The sequence below is a fragment of the Scomber japonicus genome, chromosome 17, assembly GCF_027409825.1.
Source record: "Scomber japonicus isolate fScoJap1 chromosome 17, fScoJap1.pri, whole genome shotgun sequence".
Classification (NCBI taxonomy): domain Eukaryota; kingdom Metazoa; phylum Chordata; class Actinopteri; order Scombriformes; family Scombridae; genus Scomber; species Scomber japonicus.
The window spans coordinates 3,255,066-3,276,762 of NC_070594.1; the positions used below are offsets into that span (position 1 = coordinate 3,255,066).

The 21,697-nt window shown below is 40.5% G+C and overlaps 2 protein-coding genes across 2 annotated transcripts in view; one reads left to right on the forward strand and one right to left on the reverse strand.

Annotated features, from left to right (window-relative positions):
* The window catches only part of ttc13 (tetratricopeptide repeat domain 13), a 27,186-nt gene extending 6,117 nt beyond the window's left edge, over positions 1-21,069 (reverse strand). Inside the window, exons 1-14 of the mRNA XM_053337082.1 lie at positions 20,904-21,069; positions 17,651-17,745; positions 15,338-15,413; positions 15,179-15,249; positions 14,393-14,458; positions 12,713-12,805; positions 11,553-11,669; positions 10,754-10,864; positions 9,103-9,185; positions 7,762-7,903; positions 6,976-7,150; positions 5,337-5,493; positions 826-956; positions 125-257 (exon numbers count right to left, since the gene is read on the reverse strand). Of these exons, the coding sequence (XP_053193057.1) occupies positions 125-257; positions 826-956; positions 5,337-5,493; positions 6,976-7,150; positions 7,762-7,903; positions 9,103-9,185; positions 10,754-10,864; positions 11,553-11,669; positions 12,713-12,805; positions 14,393-14,458; positions 15,179-15,249; positions 15,338-15,413; positions 17,651-17,745; positions 20,904-21,069 (1,616 nt within the window). The remainder of the gene's footprint in view (positions 1-124; positions 258-825; positions 957-5,336; positions 5,494-6,975; positions 7,151-7,761; positions 7,904-9,102; positions 9,186-10,753; positions 10,865-11,552; positions 11,670-12,712; positions 12,806-14,392; positions 14,459-15,178; positions 15,250-15,337; positions 15,414-17,650; positions 17,746-20,903) is intronic.
* The window catches only part of LOC128377470 (NLR family CARD domain-containing protein 3-like), a gene marked incomplete at its 5' end in the record, with an annotated part of 227,995 nt that overhangs the window by 133,124 nt on the left and 73,174 nt on the right, over positions 1-21,697 (forward strand). The gene's annotated exons all lie outside the window — the stretch shown is intronic.

Here is a 21,697-nt window from a genome sequence, read left to right on the forward strand (position 1 = left end):
GGCCGTTGCCATGGCAACGCTGGCATTTTGTTTGGAGGTGTGTGCATGCTCTGGGGCGGAGACAGGCGTGCCAAGGGATTTTCAAAATAAAAGCACGTCTTAAATGATGGAAAAATAACCTCACCTCCTCCACTTCACGGCTATATCGAACATGTCTCTCCACTGCATCTGCCTCGTTTTCCCGTTGACTCGAACTTTAGAGTTGCTCCACGTTCGATGCATCGCCTGCATCACCTCCAGCGTGGCTAAGCCCATCGCTGCAACACACACACACACACACACACACACACACACAGACACACACACACACAGACACACACACACACAGACACACACACACACAGACACACACACACACACACACACACACACACACACACACACACACACAGACACACACACACACACACACACACACACACACACACACACACACAGACACACACACAGACACACACACACACACACACACACACACACACACACACACACGGTCATAACCCTCTCACAGTATCCTCCTTATATCTCTATACTATGCTTTTTGTTGATGGAGGGAGCAAGGAAGGATGGAAGGGAGGAAGAAGGAAGGAAGGAATGAAGGAAGGAAGGAATGAAGGTAGGAAAGAAGGAAGGGAGGGAGCAAGGAAGGATGGAAGGGAGGGAGTATATTGTGTGTATTGTGTATATTGTGTATATTGTGTATATTGTGTATATTGTGTGTATTGTGTATATTGTGTATATTGTGTATATTGTGTATATTGTGTGTATTGTGTATATTGTGTATATTGTGTATATTGTATGTATTGTGAGCAGTGATGATGGTACCTCTGTGTATTCTCCTGTTGGGTAGGAAACCAGGCGTGTCGTACTGCATCAGCGCTCCCAGATGATCAGCTGTGCAGATCAGCTTCTGAACGTCGCTGCTGTAGCTGTCGAAGTTCTGCGGCAACACGTCCCTGAAACACCGAAAAGAGGCTCAAGTTAAAGCTCTGATAGCAGTTTACCGTAATGACTGTAATATTAGCAGTTTACCGTAATGACTGTAATATTAGCAGTTTACCGTAATGAATGTAATATCAGTAGTTTACCGTAATGAATGTAATATTAGTAGTTTACCGTAATGAATGTAATATTAGTAGTTTACCGTAATGAATGTAATATAAGTAGTTCACCGTAATGACTGTAATATTAGCAGTTCACCGTAATGACTGTAATATTAGCAGTTTACCGTAATGACTGTAATATTAGTAGTTTACCGTAATGAATGTAATATTAGCAGTTTACCGTAATGAACGTAATATTAGTAGTTTACCGTAATGACTGTAATATTAGTAGTTTACCGTAATGACTGTAATATTAGTAGTTTACCGTAATGACTGTAATATGAGTAGTTTACTGTAATGAATGTAATATTAGCAGTTTACCGTAATGAATGTAATATTAGCAGTTTACCATAATGAGTGTAATATTAGTAGTTTACCGTAATGACTGTAATATTAGTAGTTTACCGTAATGGATGTAATATTAGCAGTTTACCGTAATGAATGTAATATTAGTAGTTTACCGTAATGACTGTTATCTTAGTAGTTTACCGTAATGAATGTAATATCAGTAGTTTACCGTAATGACTGTAATATCAGTAGTTTACCGTAATGACTGTAATATTAGTAGTTTACCGTAATGAATGTAATATTAGCAGTTTACCGTAATGAATGTAATATTAGTAGTTTACCGTAATGACTGTTATCTTAGTAGTTTACCGTAATGAATGTAATATTAGTAGTTTACCGTAATGAATGTAATATTAGTAGTTTACCGTAATGACTGTAATATTAGTAGTTTACCGTAATGAATGTAATATTAGTAGTTTACCGTAATGAATGTAATATTAGTAGTTTACCGTAATGACTGTTATCTTAGTAGTTTACCGTAATGAATGTAATATCAGTAGTTTACCGTAATGACTGTAATATCAGTAGTTTACCGTAATGACTGTAATATTAGTAGTTTACCGTAATGAATGTAATATTAGCAGTTTACCGTAATGAATTTAATATCAGTAGTTTACCGTAATGAATGTAATATTAGTAGTTTACCGTAATGACTGTAATATTAGTAGTTTACCGTAATGACTGTAATATTAGTAGTTTACCGTAATGGATGTAATATTAGCAGTTTACCGTAATGAATGTAATATTAGTAGTTTACCGTAATGACTGTTATATTAGTAGTTTACCGTAATGAATGTAATATCAGTAGTTTACCGTAATGACTGTAATATCAGTAGTTTACCGTAATGACTGTAATATTAGCAGTTTACCATAATGAATGTAATATTAGTAGTTTACCGTAATGACTGTAATATTAGTAGTTTACCGTAATGACTGTAATATTAGTAGTTTACCATAATGAATGTAATATTAGTAGTTTACCGTAATGAATGTAATATTAGTAGTTTACCGTAATGAATGTAATATTAGTAGTTTACCATAATGACTGTAATAACAGTAGTTTACCGTAATATTAGTAGTTTACCGTAATGAATGTAATATTAGTAGTTTACCTTAATGAATGTAATATTAGTAGGTTACCGTAATGACTGTAATATTAGTAGTTTACCTTAATGAATGTAATATTAGTAGTTTACCGTAATGACTGTAATATTAGTAGTTTACCGTAATGACTATAATATTAGTAGTTTACCGTAATGATTGTAATATTAGTAGTTTACCGTAATGAATGTAATATTAGTAGTTTAACGTAATGAATGTAATATTAGTAGTTTACCATAATGACTGTAATATCAGTAGTTTACCGTAATATTAGCAGTTTACCGTAATGACTGTAATATTAGTAGTTTACCGTAATGACTGTAATATTAGCAGTTTACCGTAATGAATGTAATATTAGTAGTTTACCGTAATGAATGTAATATTAGTAGTTTACCGTAATGACTGTAATATTAGTAGTTTACCGTAATGAACGTAATATCAGTAGTTTACCGTAATGACTGTAATATTAGTAGTTTACCGTAATGAATGTAATATTAGTAGTTTACCGTAATGACTGTAATATTAGTAGTTTACCGTAATGACTGTAATATTAGCAGTTTACCGTAATGACTGTAATATTAGCAGTTTACCGTAATGAATGTAATATTAGTAGTTTACCGTAATGACTGTAATATTAGTAGTTTACCGTAATGAACGTAATATCAGTAGTTTACCGTAATGACTGTAATATTAGTAGTTTACCGTAATGACTGTAATATTAGCAGTTTACCGTAATGACTGTAATATTAGTAGTTTACCGTAATGAATGTAATATTAGTAGTTTACCGTAATGACTGTAATATCAGTAGTTTACCGTAATGACTAATATTAGTAATTTACCGTAATGAACGTAATATCAGTAGTTTACCATAATGAATGTAATATTAGTAGTTTACCGTAATGACTGTAATATCAGTAGTTTACCGTAATGACTGTAATATTAGTAGTTTACCGTAATGACTGTAATATTAGTACTTTACCGTAATGACTGTAATATTAGCAGTTTACCGTAATTAATGTAATATTAGCAGTTTACCGTAATGGATGTAATATTAGTAGTTTACCGTAATGACTGTAATATTAGTAGTTTACCGTAATGACTGTAATATTAGTAGTTTACCGTAATGACTGTAATATTAGCAGTTTACCGTAATGAATGTAATATTAGTAGTTTACCGTAATGAATGTAATAGTAGTAGTTTACCGTAATGAATGTAATATTAGTAGTTTACCATAATGAATGTAATATTAGTAGTTTACCGTAATGACTGTAATATTAGCAGTTTACCGTAATGGATGTAATATTAGTAGTTTACCGTAATGGATGTAATATCAGTAGTTTACCGTAATGAGTGTAATATTAGTAGCTTACCGTAATGACTGTAATATTAGTAATTTACCGTAATGAATGTAATATTAGTTTACCATAATGAATGTAATATCAGTAGTTTACCGTAATGAGTGTAATATTAGTAGTTTACCTTAATGAGTGTAATATTAGTAGCTTACCGTAATGACTGTAATATTAGTAATTTACCGTAATGAATGTAATATTAGTTTACCATAATGAATGTAATATTAGTAGTTTACCGTGATGAATGTAATATTAGTTGTTTACCGTAATGACTGTAATATTAGCAGTTTACCGTAATGAATGTAATATTAGTAGTTTACCGTAATGAATGTAATATTAGTTGTTTACCGTAATGACTGTAATATTAGCAGTTTACCGTAATGAATGTAATATTAGTAGTTTACCGTAATGAATGTAATATTAGTAATTTACCGTAATGAATGTAATATCAGTAGCTTACCGTAATGACTCTAATATTAGTAGTTTACCGTAATGATTGTAATATTAGTAGTTTACCGTAATGAATGTAATATTAGTAGTTTACCGTAATGACTGTAATATTAGTAGTTTACCGTAATGAATGTAATATTAGCAGTTTACCGTAATGAATGTAATATTAGCAGTTTACCGTAATGAATGTATTAGCAGTTTACCGTAATGACTGTAATATTAGTAGTTCACCGTAATGACTGTAATATTAGTAGTTTACCGTAATGACTGTAATATTAGTAGTTTACCGTAATGAATGTAATATTAGCAGTTTACCATAATGAATGTATTAGCAGTTTACCGTAATGACTGTAATATTAGTAGTTTACCGTAATGAATGTATTAGCAGTTTACCGTAATGACTGTAATATTAGTAGTTCACCGTAATGACTGTAATATCAGTAGTTTACCGTAATGACTGTAATATCAGTAGTTTACCGTAATGAATATATTAGCAGTTTACCGTAATGACTGTAATATTAGTAGTTCACCGTAATGACTGTAATATTAGTAGTTTACCGTAATGACTGTAATATTAGTAGTTTACCGTAATGAATGTAATATTAGCAGTTTACCGTAATGACTGTAATATTAGCAGTTTACCGTAATGACTGTAATATCAGTAGTTTACCGTAATGAATGTAATATTAGTAGTTTACCTTAATGAATGTAATATTAGTAGTTTACCGTAATGAATGTAATATTAGTAGTTTACCATAATGAATGTAATATTAGTAGTTTACCGTAATGACTGTAATATTAGTAGTTTACCGTAATGACTGTAATATTAGCAGTTTACCGTAATGACTGTAATATCAGTAGTTTACCGTAATGACTGTAATATTAGTAGTTTACCGTAATGACTGTAATATTAGCAGTTTATCGTAATGACTGTAATATTAGTAGTTTACCGTAATGACTGTAATATCAGCTGAACTTACTTGATGTGCGGCTGCAGACCCGGCTGCTCCTCGTAGTCCTCGATCAGGAACGGGAGGTTTTTGGCCCAGTGGTTCTTAAAGTTTCCCGGTAAATCCTGATCCACGTTGTACTCCGCTACCGGAACGTCGAGGTGGGAGTGGAGGTAACGAGAGTACTCTGGAGGAGGAGAGGAGGAGAGGGAAGGAGGGAAGGAAAAGAGGAGAGGGAGGGAAGGAAGGAAGGAAGGAAGGAAGGAGAGGAAGGAAGGAAGGAGAGAGGGAGAGAGACAGATATGAACCTATGCTGTATGTGTGTGTGTGTATGTGTGTGTGTGTGTGTGTGTGTGTGTGTGTGTGTGTGTGTATGTATGTGTGTGTGTGTGTGTGTACCTCTGAGGTATTTGACTGCGTGTGTGTATGTGTGTATATGTGTGTGTGTGTGTGTGTGTGTGTGTATATATATGTGTGTGTGTGTGTGTGTGTGTCTCTGTGTGTGTATATGTGTGTACCTCTGAGGTATTTGACCTTCAGGTACTCGGAGCTGGCCTTCTGACCCAGCAGCGGTGTGTGTGTGTGTGTGTGTGTGTGTGTGTGTGTGTGTGTGTGTGTGTGTGTGTGTGTGTGTGTATATGTGTGTGTGTGTGTGTGTGTGTGTGTGTGTGTGTGTGTGTGTGTATATGTGTGTGTGTGTGTGTGTGTGTGTGTGTGTATATGTGTGTGTGTGTGTGTGTGTGTATGTGTGTGTGTGTGTGTGTGTTACAGTGTGTGTGTGTGTGTGTGTGTGTGTGTGTGTGTGTATATGTGTGTGTGTGTTACAGTGTGTGTGTGTGTGTGTGTGTGTGTGTGTGTGTGTATATGTGTGTGTGTGTGTGTGTGTGTATATGTGTGTGTGTGTGTGTGTGTGTGTGTGTGTGTGTGTGTGTGTGTGTGTGTGTGTGTGTCTGTGTGTGTGTGTGTGTGTATATATGTGTCTCTGTGTGTGTGTGTGTCTCTGTGTGTGTACCTCTGAGGTATTTGACCTTCAGGTACTCGGAGCTGGCCTTCTGACCCAGCAGCGGTGTGTGTGTGTGTGTGTGTGTGTGTGTGTGTGTGTATATGTGTGTTACAGTGTGTGTGTACCTCTGAGGTATTTGACCTTCAGGTACTCGGAGCTGGCCTTCTGACCCAGCAGCGGTGTGTGTGTGTGTGTGTGTGTGTGTGTGTGTGTGTGTGTGTGTGTGTGTGTGTATATGTGTGTTACAGTGTGTGTGTACCTCTGAGGTATTTGACCTTCAGGTACTCGGAGCTGGCCTTCTGACCCAGCAGCGGTGTGTGTGTGTGTGTGTGTGTGTGTGTGTGTGTGTATATGTGTGTTACAGTGTGTGTGTACCTCTGAGGTATTTGACCTTCAGGTACTCGGAGCTGGCCTTCTGACCCAGCAGCGGTGTGTGTGTGTGTGTCTCTGTGTGTGTGTGTGTGTGTGTGTGTGTGTGTGTGTGTGTGTGTGTGTGTGTGTGTGTGTATATGTGTGTGTACCTCTGAGGTATTTGACTTTGAGGTACTCGGAGCTGGCCTTCTGACCCAGCAGCGTGTGTGTGTATATGTGTGTGTGTGTGTGTGTCTCTGTGTGTATATGTGTGTGTGTGTGTGTGTGTATATATGTGTGTGTATATGTGTGTACCTCTGAGGTATTTAACTTTGAGGTACTCGGAGCTGGCCTTCTGACCCAGCAGCGGGTCGTTCAGCATGACTTTAGTCTGAGCTTTGATCCCCTCGTAGAACTGACCCATCGCTACGTGGCTCAGACCCTTCATGTACTGACACACCTCGTTATAGGGCTCCAGCTGCAGGCACCTCTGGGGGGGGGGGGGGGGGTAGATATAGAGGAGGGGGGTAGATAGATGGATATTAGGGTTAGATACACAGAGGTTTAAATCTGATGTTTACATGATGCAGTCTGTGTGTGTTAGTTACAGTGCGTGTGTATATGTGTATTAGTGTGTGTGCATATATCTGTGTTAGTGTGTTAGTGTGTGTATATGTGTATTAGTGTGTGTATATGTGTGTATATATCTGTGTTAGTGTCTGTTAGTGTGTGTGTGTGTGTGTATATGTGTGTATATATGTGTTAGTTGCAGTGTGTGTATATGGTAGTTACTGTGTGTATCTGTATGTGTGTATATGTGTGTAGTAGTGTGCTAGTGTGTGTGTATGTGTATTTGTGTCTGTTAGTGTGTGTGTGTGTATATGTGTGTTAGTTACAGTGTGTGTGTGTTAGTTAGTGTGTGTTACAGTGTGTGTGTATGTGTGTATATGTGTATTAGTGTGTGTGTATATATCTGTATTAGTGTCTGTTAGTGTGTGTGTATATGTGTGTATTAGTGTAGTAGTGTGTGTATGTGTGTAGTAGTGTGTGTATATGTGTGTAGTAGTGTGTGTATATGTGTGTATTAGTGTGTGTCCTAACCTTAAAGTTGCCTATAGCCTCCTGCAGAGAGCCGTGGTGATACAGCATCATTCCTCTCAGCTGCAGAGACTGAATGTGATTCTGGTTCAACATCAAAGCTTTCTGGAAACTCTCCATCGCTGACTCAAAGTCCCCCAGCTCTCTGTGGAGAGGAAGGGAGGAGGAGAGGAGGTGAGGAGGTGAGGAGGTGAGGAGGTGAGGAGGAGGGGAAGGGAGGAAGGGAGGAGAGGAGGAAGGGAGGAGAAGAAGAGAGGAGGAGAGAGGTGAGGAAGGGAGGAGGAGAGGAGGAGGAGAGGAGATGAAGAGGGGAAGAGGAAGAGAGAGAGAGAGAGAGAGAGAAAAGGGGAAGGGCAGTGAAAGAGGAGAGGAGGAGAGGAAGAGGAAGAGAGAGAGAAAAGGAGGAGAGGAAGGGAAGAGGAGAGGAAGGGAGGAGGAGAGGAGGAGAGGAAGGGAGGAGGAGAGGAGAGGAAGGGAGGAAGAGAGGAGGAGAGGAAGGGAGGAAGGGAAGAGGAGAGTAGGAGGGGAAAGGAGGAGAAGAGGAGGAGAGGAGGAGGGTAAGAGGAGAGGAGAGGAAGAGAGGAAGAGGAGGAGAGGAGGAGAGGGGGAGAGGAAGGGAAGAGGAGAGGAGGAGGAGGGGAAGAGGGAAGGAGAGGAAGAGGAGGGGAGGAGAGGAGGAGGGGAGGAGAGGAAGGGGAGAGGAGAGGAGGTGAGGAAGGGAGGAGAGGAGGAGGAGAGGAGGAGAGGAGGAGGAGAGGAGGTGAGGAGAAGAGGAAGGGAGGAGGAGAGGAGGTGAGGAGAGGAGGAAGGGAGGAAGGGGGGAGAGGAGGTGAGGAAGGGAGGAGGAGAGGAAGGGAGGAGGAGAGGAGGAGAAGAAGTGAGGAAGGGAGGAGGAGAGGAAGGGAGGAGGAGGGGAAGGGAGGAGGAGGGGAAGGGAGGAGGAGAGGAGGTGAGGAGGTGAGGAAGGGAGGAGGAGAGGAGGTGAGGAGAGGAAGGGAGGAGGAGAGGAGGTGAGTAGGAGAGGAAGGGAGGAGGAGAGGAGGTGAGGAAGGGAGGGGGAGAGGAAGGGAGGAGGAGAGGAAGGGAGGAGGGAGGAGGAGGAGAGGAGGTGAGGAAGGGAGGAGGAGAGAAGGTGAGGAAGGGAGGAGGAGAGGAGGTGAGGAAGAGAGGAAGGGAGGAGGAGAGGAGGTGAGGAAGATGTATGTGGAGGCTGACTTCCTGTTTGTGGGGGCAGGGTTAGCTGTATGAGGGGGCGGGGTTAGTGTTAGAAGGGGGGGCTAGGGCTAGAAGGGGCGGGGCTATGGTTAGAAGGGGCGGGGCTAGAGTTAGAAGGTGTGAACAGACCTGTAGGCCTGGCCGAGGCTCTTATAGGCGTCGATGAAGTCTGACTTCAGCTTCAGAGCTTCTTTAAACGTCTCGATGGCTTCCTGAGGAGAGAACACACACACGTTACACACATTACACACACACACACACACACACACACACACACACACACGTTACACACAGTAACACACACACACACCCTAACACCACACACACACACACACACACACACACACACACACACACACCCTGACACTGACACACACACACTAACACGGACACACACACATACACCTACACACACCCTAACACCACACAGACACACACACACATATTACACACAGAGCGGACAGGAAGCGGCCACACACACACCCTAACACTGACACACACTAATACACACCCTGACACTGACACACACACACACACACACACTCTAATACACACCCTGACACTGACACACACACACACACATCCTAACACTGACACACACACACACACACCCTAACACACACACACACACTCTGATAAACAGTGTGAACTCTGAGCTCATCGATGAATACGAAGGCGTCTTTGGTTCCGTTCTCTGAACAGGAAGTGGTCTGTAAATGTTTGGAAAATGCAAATCAGCAGGATGTGTGTATGTGTGTGTGTGTGTGTGTGTGTGTGTGTGTGTGTGTGTGTGTGTGTGTGTATGTTACTCTGTGTGTGTGTGTGTGTGTGTGTGTGTGTGTTTGTTACTCTGTGTGTGTGTGTGTGTGTATGTTACTCTGTGAGTGTGTGTGTGTTACTCTGTGTGTGTGTGTGTGTGTGTGTGTGTGTATGTTACTCTGTGTGTGTGTGTGTGTTACTCTGTGTGTGTGTGTGTTACTGTGCGTGTGTGTGTGTGTGTGTGTGTGTGTGTGTGTGTATGTTACTGTGTGTGTGTATGTATGTTACTGTGTGTGTGTGCGTGTGTGTTACTGTGTGTGTGTTACTGTGTGTGTGTGTGTGTGTGTGTGTTAGTGTGTGTGTATGTTAATGTTAGTGTGTGTGTATTAAACAGCTCTCTCAGGGTTTCCCCAGGAAACTGCTGTTTGAGGTGACAACTTAAAAAAACCCCAAACTCACACGTGACTGACAGGACCGAACAGAGCTGGACTGTGTGTGTGTGTGTGTGTGTGCGTGTTACTGTGTGTGTGTGTATGTTACAGTGTGTGTGTGTGTGTGTTACTGTGTGTTACTGTGTGTGTGTGTGTGTGTGTGTGTGTGTGTGTGTGTGTGTGTGTGACTGAAGGGACAGAGCAGAGCTGAACTGCGGTTAAACTTCTCACACAGTCAGTTAACGTTCATATTTTAACTTCCTCCTTTTTGTTTCTAATGATTCAAACTGCAGCTGAATGTTTCATCTCCATTAAACCCGAGCAGCAGCAGCAGCAGCAGCAGCAGCAGCAGCAGCAGCAGCAGCAACAGCAGCAGCAGCAGCAGCAGCAGCAGCAGCAGCAGCAGCAGCTTGAGTTGAACGTCCGGCTGTGAGGTTTGTAATGTCTCACCAACAAACAGCTGCAGGAAACTCAGATCACTAACACACACTCTGCTCATGTGGTTAAAGAGGAGGAACACACCCTCTGCTTATCTCCAGCTCTATCTTTATATTCCGGGTCTTATTTATCTGAACTGGCCCTTTACTCACCTTGAGCATCCCTCTGTGGAAGAAGGTGAGGCCTTTATACAACATGGCGATCGGCTGGTTCTTCTTCAGCTCCAGAGACTGCTGGAAGTCCTCCATCGCTGCCACATAGTCCTGCAGGAGGGGGGGGGGGTTAGCATGAGGAGACTGACACATACTCACTCACACACACACACACACACACACACACAGAGTATATGTACACACACATACACGTTTTTACTACCTCGTGGGGACCCTGATTGGGTTCCAGCCTTTCTAAAGGGTCTAGAGACGTAACTTTAACTCCTAAATTCATCATAATTCTGTTTGAACAACAAAATTACTTGAAATATCAATAACTCACATAAATCTGAAACCTGAATTTTGCCCCCCTCGTTGGGACCCGTAATGCTAACGTCTATTAGCATACAGTTGACATCACTGTTGACCACAGCACAATTCATATTCAGTATTTGAACAAATATTGGATAGAAACCCAGGGGGCTAATCGCTAAGCTAATATGCTAATACCAAGCTAATATGCTAATATACACACTTACACACTTTGTCAGGAAAAGGTCCCCACACTGCAGTACCGTGTGTGACCTCTGGGGTTCACACACAGTCAGGAAAACCAACCTTGTGGGGACCAGGCCTAACAGGAGGCTGTTTGCTATTGATCCCAATGCTCGTTACCATGGAAACCAGGAGTCGGTCCCCACGGAGTTAATAATATGTCAGGTTTCGGTCCCCACCAGGATAGAAAACACACACACACACACACACACACACACACACACACACACACACACACACACACCTCTGAGATGAACAGCAGGGTTCCTCTGTGTCTGTACAGACGAGCCGACGGCTGCAGCTGAATCGCTTTGGTGAGATCAGCCAGAGCTTCACTGATCCTTCCTAGAGGAGACAGGATCTACAAAATAAAAGTCTGGGTTAGAGCTTCACTGATCCTTCCTAGAGGAGACAGGATCTACAAAATAAAAGTCTATTTCTATCACTCTTATTTTGTCTTACTCTCTATTCTTTTTTAGACAAACATAAAATGAGAGTTTCAGTGGTTGAAGTATTGAAACTTCCAGGTCAGACTGTTTAAAGGTAACAGGAAACAGGAAACAGGAAACAGGAAACAGGCCATAAAACGGCCTCAGGGGAGAAGATCCGTCTTTATTCTGAGCGGCTCAAACAATGAACGCTGTTATTTATGATCTCATGAATTAATATCACACTGTTCATGCTCAGAATATATTTCATACTGAAGGTTTAATACTGTTTATACTCTGTCCCTAAACCATCACTCATTCATTAAAGAGCTGATTCATCATTAATAAAGAGTTTATTCTGTGGATTTGTGGATAAAAGACATTTAAAATCATTATTTTATAGAATATAAAGAATACAGTAACATGTCTGCATGCTGATTTTTGATTTTTTTGTAATAAATAGTCACATTTGGACATTAGCTCATAGAAAACTGTTCTGTTCTGCTCTGTTCTGTTCTGTGTTCTGCTCTGCTCTGTTCTGTGTTCTGCTCTGTCTTCTGCTCTGCTCTGTTCTGTGTTCTGTTCTGCTCTCTGTTCTGCTCTCTGTTCTGCTCTGCTCTGTTCTGTGTTCTGCTCTGTGTTCTGCTCTGTTCTGCTCTGTTCTGCTCTGCTCTGTTCTGCTCTGTGTTCTGCTCTGTTCTGTTCTGTTCTGCTCTCTGTTCTGCTCTGCTCTGTTCCGTTCTGCTCTGTGTTCTGTTCTGTTCTGTTCTGCTCTGTGTTCTGCTCTGGTCTCTGTTCTGCTCTGTGTTCTACTCTATGTTCTGCTCTGTTCTGTGTTCTGCTCTCTGTTCTGCTCTGTGTTCTGCTCTGGTCTGTGTTCTGCTCTGCTCTGTGTTCTGCTCTGTTCTGCTCTGCTCTGTTCTGTGGTCTGCTCTGTTCTGCTCTGGTCTGTGTTCTGTGTTCTGGTCCGGCTCACCTCGGCTCTCTGCTCGTAGACTTCAGGCCAGTTTGGCTCCAGAGTGATGACTCTGTTCAGCTCGTAGAGAGCCAGGTCGGCGTTCTTTATATCCTGAGAGAGAGAAACAGAGAGAATAAAGGTTGTATAAAGAAGAGAAGAGGGAACGCAGAACAAACACAGAGTCAGTGGAAAGGAGGAAGGAAGGAAGGAAGGAAGGAACAGTCAAAACAAACAGGGTCACTTTGACCCGGGAGGACGACACGAAGGTTAATACAGTAATTATGGCAGCCCAATCAAATCCTACCGAGAGCCTTTAGTCTACTGTAATTACTGTAGTAGCTAGCCTACTGTAATGACTGTAGTAGCTAGCCTACTGTAATTACTGTAGTAGCTAGCCTACTGTAATTACTGTAGTAGCTAGCCTACTGTAATTACTGTAGTAGCTAGTCTACCGTAATTACTGTAGTAGCTAATCTACTGTAATTACAGTAGTAGCTAGTCTACCGTAATTACTGTAGTAGCTAGTCTACCGTAATTACTGTAGTAGCTAGTCTACCGTAATTACTATAGTAGCTAGTCTACTGTAATTACTGTAGTAGCTAGTCTACTGTAATTACTGTAGTAGCTAGTCTACCGTAATTACTGTGGTAGCTAGCCTACCGTAATTACAGTAGTAGCTAGTCTACCGTAATTACTGTAGTAGCTAGTCTACCGTAATGACTGTAGTAGCTAGTCTACTGTAATTACTGTAGTAGCTAGTCTACTGTAATTACTGTACTAGCTAGGTTACCGTAATTACTATAGTAGTTAGTTTACTGTAATTACTGTAGTAGCTAGTCTACTGTAATTACTGTACTAGCTAGGTTACCGTAATTACTATAGTAGCTAGTTTACTGTAATTACTGTAGTAGCTAGTCTACCGTAATTACTGTAGTAGCTAGTCTACCGTAATTACTGTAGTAGCAGCACAACTAAACGGCCCGGTTTTGTTAACTTGCTCAAATTTAGTTGATTTGGTAATTCTCTTTGATTGTTGTGCTGATGTCATGTGTCAGTAGCTACGTAGCTAGATGGAGTCTTTATCTGTCTGTTTTATTCCTGGTTTATGAGCCTCTAGTTAAATCACTTTTCTTCCTCTTCGTCTCTCAGCAGGAGGAAGTTAATGTTTGACGTGAGGCTCGGCACTGATTGACGAGTGAGGAGGAGTTTTTGGGTTCGCCTGATTTTTACGAGCTGCGTAAACGTTTAGTCGAAGTTAAACAGTTAAACTTTAACTTTTCCTGTCTGAGAGGATTCTTGTTTCTTGTTGGATTAAAGATTTCATTGAGGAGAAACAAACTGTATTATATATAGACAGATAAATACAGATCTTTATCTTCTATTTATTTATTAGTAAACAATGAAAGTCTTAATTATTATTAAATTATTAAATATGAACATTAAACTTTACTATGAAGGTAAAATATAAGTTATCTGATCAGAACTAATTATCGATAAATCACTGATACATTATCAATCTGACAAGCTTTAAATTATCTACTGTAACTTTAAGATGAGCTGATCACTTTCTGCATCAGTTTCTCCTTTACTGCGTTTATGAAGCTGTAAACTTTAAACACTGATAAGAAAAACACACAAAGCCTTTTAATGATTCTACAGGTTAAATATTAAATATTAAACCTTAGAAAACGTTCTCACCTGCAGACTTTTCTTCCCGTAAGCGATTCCTCGGCCGTAGATCGCACTGACCAGCTCTGGGTCGCTCTAAAGCAATATATCAATCAATCAAATCAATCAATCAATCAATCAACCAACCAATCAACCAATCAATCAAATCAATCAAATCAATCAATATATAAATCAATCAACCAATCAATATATCAATCAATCAACCAATCAATATATCAACCAATCAACCAACCAACCAATCAATATATCAATCAAATCAACCAATCAACCAAATCAATCAACCAATCAACCAATCAATATATCAATCAATCAACCAATCAACCAAATCAATATATCAATCAAATCAACCAATCAACCAATCAACCAATAAATCAATCAATCAATCAATCAATCCAAATCAAATCAAATCAAATCAAATCAACCAACCAATCAATCAATCAATCAATCAACCAACCAATCAATCAATATATCAATCAATCAATCAACCAATCAATATATCAATCAATCAACCAATCAATCAGTCAACCAATCAATATATCAATCAACCAACCAACCAACCAATCAATCAACCAATCAATATATCAATCAACCAACCAATCAATCAATCAACCAATCAATATATCAATCAATCAATCAATCAAATCAATCAATCAAATCAATCAATCAAATCAATCAATCAAATCAACCAATCAATATATCAATCAATCAACCAATCAATCAAATCAATCAATCAAATCAATCAATCAATCAATCAATCACATGGATCAATCAAACTTTGTAAAGAGAGAAACTGACCTGCAGTAACAGAGAGAAATGTTTGATGGCTTCATCATAAAGTCCGTTTCCTATCAGAACGTAGCCGATGGCTGAAACAGGAAGCAGTATTCATCAGACAGGAAACAGTATTCATCAGACAGGAAGCAGTATTCATCAAACAGGAAGCAGCAGACTCACCCAGCTCCTCGTTGGTGTTTTGGTTTTCGACGGGGAACGGGATTTTCTTCTGCTCGATGAACAACTTCGCTTGATTCTGATTTAAATAAAGAGGAAATAATATCAGAGACACACAAAGAGACACACACACATACAGTAACACACACACACAAAGAGACACACACACACACAGTAACACACAGAGACACACACACAGTAAGACACACACACACACACACAAAGAGACACACACACATACACACAGTAACACACACAGAGACACACACAGTAACACACACACACATACATACAGAGACACACACACAGTAACACACACAGTAACACACACACACAGAGACATACACATACAGTAACACACACACACACTGTAAGACACACACAGAGACACACACACACACACACACACACAGTAACACACACACACAGAGACACACAAAGAGACACACACAGAGACACACACACACACACACACAGACAGTAACACACAGAGACACACACACACAGTAACACACACACAGACATACACACACACACACAGAACAACAGCGTTTGTTTACATGATGCAAATCTAACAGCATGCAAATGTTGCTATGGCAACGATGTAAATTTCCAAAACAGCAACAAAACAAAGAAGAAGAATAAACTAGAAAATCCCAGGGAAAGTTTGAGTGCTGCCGGGACGAGTACACGACTTATTTCCAGTGAAGTCACCCTGAACATATTCTGGCTTTTACTGTGGCAGTATTAAGAACATCTTACTAGTCAGTATCAAGTGTAACAGTAGATGTAAGCAGAGAGTAGCACACAGAGCACAAGGCAGTAGCAACATGCACTAACTCTAAGCACTACACTACAGCACTTTACACTTCACGCTTCTACGCTTACCCTGTTAGCATACAACACAGTAGGACAGGAAGAATTAGCCAATCACAAAAAACTAGCTCAGTTTCTGCCCAGCGACAGGTTGCTAAGGGCAGCTAAGGCCCTACGGTTGCTAAGGGCAGCTAAGGCCCCATGGTCGCTAAGGGCAGCTAAGGGCAGCTAAGGCCCTACAGGTTGCTAAGGGCAGCTAAGGCCCTACAGGTTGCTAAGGGCAGCTAAGGCCATACGGTTGCTACGGCGATGTGTGAGAATCTGCTTGGAAGTTCTCAAAATGCCCCCAGAATTTGGCTTCTGACAAGGTCCCGAACAATTGCAAACTGTGAGAAAACCGTAACTCCTGTCCAAAAACCGAAAACACCGTGAGAGACACAGAAGCCGGCAGATTCTGACAGAGTTTATTTTATTCACATATTCCTTAAAATGAGCGAGTAAGCTCAGTGTGAACACAGAGTGAGATTATTTTGAAAAAAGAAGACGATTACATTAGAGTCAATGGGGAGCGAGACAGGTACTGCCGCCGGTCTCGCCCCCCCCCCCGTTTAAATTTTGTGCGGACCCCGCCTGTCATAGTCACATTTTATGAATCCCAACACCTATGTCTACATTTTGACCAAAAATTATTTGTCACCTTTTTACGGTTTGGCCGTGAGCTCGAGTTAAAAATAAAAATGAAGGTTATGGTTTACTGCTTCTCACACTCTAGCTAACTGCCGCTTCCACTCTAACTTTGACGAAAAAGTGATTTCCACTCCTCGTTTGACTGCTCATAGTTTGAAAAGTTTATATGTTATGTAAAAATAGTTTGGTATTTTTCCAGAGAGCACAAGTTTTCCTCCGTTTTAAAGTTTGAATCACATTTCTACGTGTAGGTATGAGAGACCTAGGTGACTCTGAAAAAGGTGAAAAAAAGGTGATTTTTGGTGGTTTTCAAAAAGTTCCCATTCATTTCCAACAGAGAAATCTCCCGGTTTGTCCCGCGGAGCTACGCACCCCCGACACTAATAATACTGATAATAAGTTTAGTTTTATATGAAATGCAAATTCACTGTTAAGATCCTGTAATAAAATAATACAATAAGAAGAACTTAACTTTTTAAAATATGAAAATTTACTGTAAAAAAAAAGAAGAAAAAAAAAAAAGGGAGACAGAGAGTTTGTTTATATATGTGTGTGTATACGTGTATGTGTGTATATATATGTGTGTGTGTGTATATGTGTGTGTGTGTGTGTGTGTGTGTGTGTGTGTGTATATATGTGTGTGTGTGTGTGTGTGTGTGTATATATGTGTGTGTGTGTGTGTGTGTGTGTATGTGTGTATGTGTGTGTGTGCGTGTGAGCGTGTGTGTGTGTGTGTGTGTGTGTGTGTGTGTGTGTGTGTGTGTGTGTGTGTGTGTGTATATATGTGTGTGTGTGTGTGTGTGTGTGTCTCACCAGGATCTTCTCAGCGTTCAGAGAGAACACAGACTCACAGGGAGGATTACTTCCTTCCTCACAGTCTGGATCTTCTAACTGTAAGATAGACGACTCTGAAAACACAAAACATTTAAATAAACTTTATCTTCTTATTTAAAACCAGTAAGTGTGTAACGCTCAGAGAGGAATGTGTGTGAGGAGGAGTGTGTGTGAGGAGGAGTGTGTGACAGGAGGAGTGTGTGTGAGGAGTGTGTGAGGAGGAGTGTGTGTGAGGAGTGTGTGAGGAGGAGTGTGTGTGAGGAGGAGTGTGAGAGGTGTGTGTGTGAGGAGGAGTGTGTGTGAGGAGGAGTGTGTGTGTGAGAGGTGTGTGTGTGAGGAGGAATCCAAACCAACAGGTCAGATCACTAACCAGGTTTAAACGACGCCTCAGTTGTTTTTACAGCAGGAAGAAAGATTCAAAACCTTAAAATCTTCAACTACTGATTATTCTCTTTATGCATTAATCAATTAATTATCTGTTTGGTCCTTAAACGTCTCACAGATCTTTACTTTACTGTCACAGAGACTAAAGAAAGCAGAAATATTCACATTTTAGAAGCTAAATCAGAGAAATTTTACTTTATTTCTCTTAAAAAATGCCTCAAAATGATGAATAAAGTATCTCAGTAGTTGCAGCTTAATTAAATAAATGGTTATTAATCTCTAACTCTAACCTAAAACAGGGTCTCAGATCAGTTTTATCATAGTAAAGTATTAAAAACATGATCTAACTATGTAACTATAATGTGACTTCATAAATTAAACATCCAACATTAAGATTACGACACATTTGGGTCAAAAGCAAACACAGAGTGTTACTTCAGAGGAACATCGAGTCCTCCTCGCTATCAGCAGCAGATTCACTAAAACACTAAACACGCTGAACATGTTTAGTTTAGATGTATTGTTCTGTTATTATTTCCACATCACTGATTATTTACAGAACATTTCATCGTGTAAAGCATCAAGAATCATCTCCACATTACACATTATACAGGATTTGGTCTAAAATATTGTGATATGTGATTTTGTCCATATGGCCCAGCGCTGTAATAAGAGGTGTAACATCCATATCTCTGCTTCTGATCGCTGTCAGCTGTTTGCAGACTGAAGCCACTTCCTGTTAATCTCTCTGTTTCTGCTTCTGATGAGACAAAGTTACCCCAACCCTCTCCATCGTTCTCACTCTGATCACAACTTTGACTTTCTGCACTAAGACAGAATTTACTTAAAACTGCTTCTAAAGTTCAGTTAGAGCCTTCCTCCCTCCCTCCCTCCCTCCCTCCCTCCTACCTTCTGTCCTTACTTACTTCTTTCCTCTTTCTTTCCTTCTTCTCTCTTTCCTCCCTTCCTTCCTTCCTTCCTCCCTCCTACCTTCTGTCCTTACTTACTTCTTTCCTCCGTCCTTCTTTCCTCCCTTCCTTCTTTCCTCTGTCCTTCTTTCCTTCCTTCCTCCATCCCCCTTTCTTCCTTCTGTCGTTCCTTCCTCTCTCTCCGTCCTTCCTTCCTCCCTGCCTTCTTTCCTTTACTCCCTTCCTGCCTTCCCTCCTTCCTCCCTCCCTCCTTTTCTTCTCCCTTCCTTCCTTCCCTTCCTTGACTGGAACACAGCAGGAGGGTTAAGCCAAGCCTCCTGGTCTGCTGTATGGAGGGGGACTAATCCTCCTTTCAGTCTTTGGAGAGGACATCGATATCACAACGATATTACTTGTATAGAGATGACTGTCGATGCTTTAACAAGACATTTAAATCATCAGTAATGTGGATTTAATGACTGAAGTGAGACAGAACAGCTGGAACAGTCTGTTAGTTCAGAACATTTTATATTTTACAGTAACGTAGATTTAAAACCAGGAAACTCTGATGTCATATCACAATATCACCATATCTAGTCTCACATCACCATATCCATATAATTTCAATATATGTCGTCCAGCACTAGCTCCAGCTTTATAATATAAAATATCAAATATTTAACCAAACACCTCGATATTGATACGATATCATAGAGATGACTGTTGGTGCTTTAACTAAATATTTACACTATGACAGTTTTGATCAATAATCAACAGTAATGTGTTTATAATGACTAAAGTGGGTAAAAGGTCAATAACAGAACATTTGACATTATTTGACTGTAATCATCTTTAAAACCAGGAGCAGACTCTCCAGCTGTATCAGGATCAGACCAGAAACTAAACTAACTAACCAGTTAAACGTGAGGAGGCAGAATAATGAGAAAAATGAGTAAAAAGCAAATAATAGAACAACTAGAACACCAAGAATAAACACCTAAGCTACATCACTATATCCAAACTAAGACCATATCTAGTCTCATATCACCATATAATATAATATAATATAATATAATATAATATAATACCAATGTTTTGCTCTAGTTAGTCCTAAAAGTCCAAAATACACATTTCATTATGAAGCATTAAAACCTCAGAGTCTGAAACACGTCTTAGATTATTTAACATTTCAGTAATGAGACGATTCAGAGTGCTTCACATCAAACATCAAACACATGGAGACTAAATATATATAAAGACCTCCATGTCCACATTTATATATTTATATTAAGTCTCTTTCTACCTGAGCTGTGACAGTAAACTATAATCTGACCCAGACCCAGGTCTATCTGACCCAGACCCAGGTCTATCTGACCCAGGTCTATCTGACCTGCAGACCTCCAGACAGACACACGGGTTCAGTCTCTGTTCTGCTCACATCTAAACAAACTCTCACTTCTTTAAAAACTCAAATCTGAACCTCAAGCTCAACATCCACACTGACAGCTCTGACAGCACTAATCTACTTCCTGTCTATCTTTCTTTAACCTGCATATTTAAAGTTACTCTCTGTTGTTTAGATGTGACACACTAACACACTTCCTGTCTGTCACACTCCAGTAAACTGACGTGTGTTTATGAATGGACTTCAGTGTTGACCTCTGGAGCTAAAAAAAACAAACAAAAAACCTGCAGTCACAGTTTCCTCTCTGATATCTGCACAACAACACCATCATCATCATCATCATCATCATCCTCACTGACTCTTCCTCCCCTCCACCTGTCTGTAAGCTGCAGCACTTAAACAGCCTGTTAAGTTTTAAATCTGCTCTTAGCTCAGCGTTAGCAGCAGCAGCAGCTCCAGCAGCAGCACCGGCAGCAGCTGCAGAGTGAAGCCGCTCAGAGTGACAGTGTGAGCGGGCAGAGAGGGAGCCGCTTACCGCAGTCCGCCTGGTACTCCTCCCAGTCGGACAGCGAGCTGCAGCCCTGCTTGTGCAGCTCGTTGTTGAACAGCGTGATGGCGGAGAAGTACTCGGTGCAGAGGATGACTCTCCCGAGGAAGAGCAGGCAGAGAGCCGCAGACGCAGCCCGGCTGGCAGGGGCCATGTTGTGCTACACAGGTGACGTCACGAGGCGGAAGTTGCGCTTTGGACTGCGTTTCCCAAAATGCTCCGCGCGGCTGTTTATTCAAGATAACTTTATTAATCCTTTGAAGGGCAATTCATTTCTTTTGACAGCTCGCGCCAAAACACAGTCGTACACATAAATAATAAAATAAAGCACAGAAGAAAGAAGAGTTGGCGATTTTAGACCCTTTTTATGGTTGCTCAAGAACCCCTAAATTTAATCCCAGCACTCCTAAAAATAGATAAATTATTATTGCATTTTTTGATTTTTTTCCCCTCTAAAAATTAATAATGCGACCCTAGTCTGTTAGAGATGGGACAAACACTTACGCTACATGTTCAAATGGTTTTATTTTAACAGGTTTAATGTACTTTGGATAGTTCTGTCACTAATATTGTTGATTCATTAATGCTTTCGACAAGGCCTCTGTACGCCATTTCCACCAGTAGCTATAGCCTATGTCTACTTACACCAAAACTCTTCCATTTCCTCATTAAGAACAGATTTGCTCTCTTAATAATGCTGCTCATTGAAACTCAAGAAGGATCGATGATTGTACCTAAATACTTGAAATGATCCATGTTGTTAAGACCAACAGGACTAACAT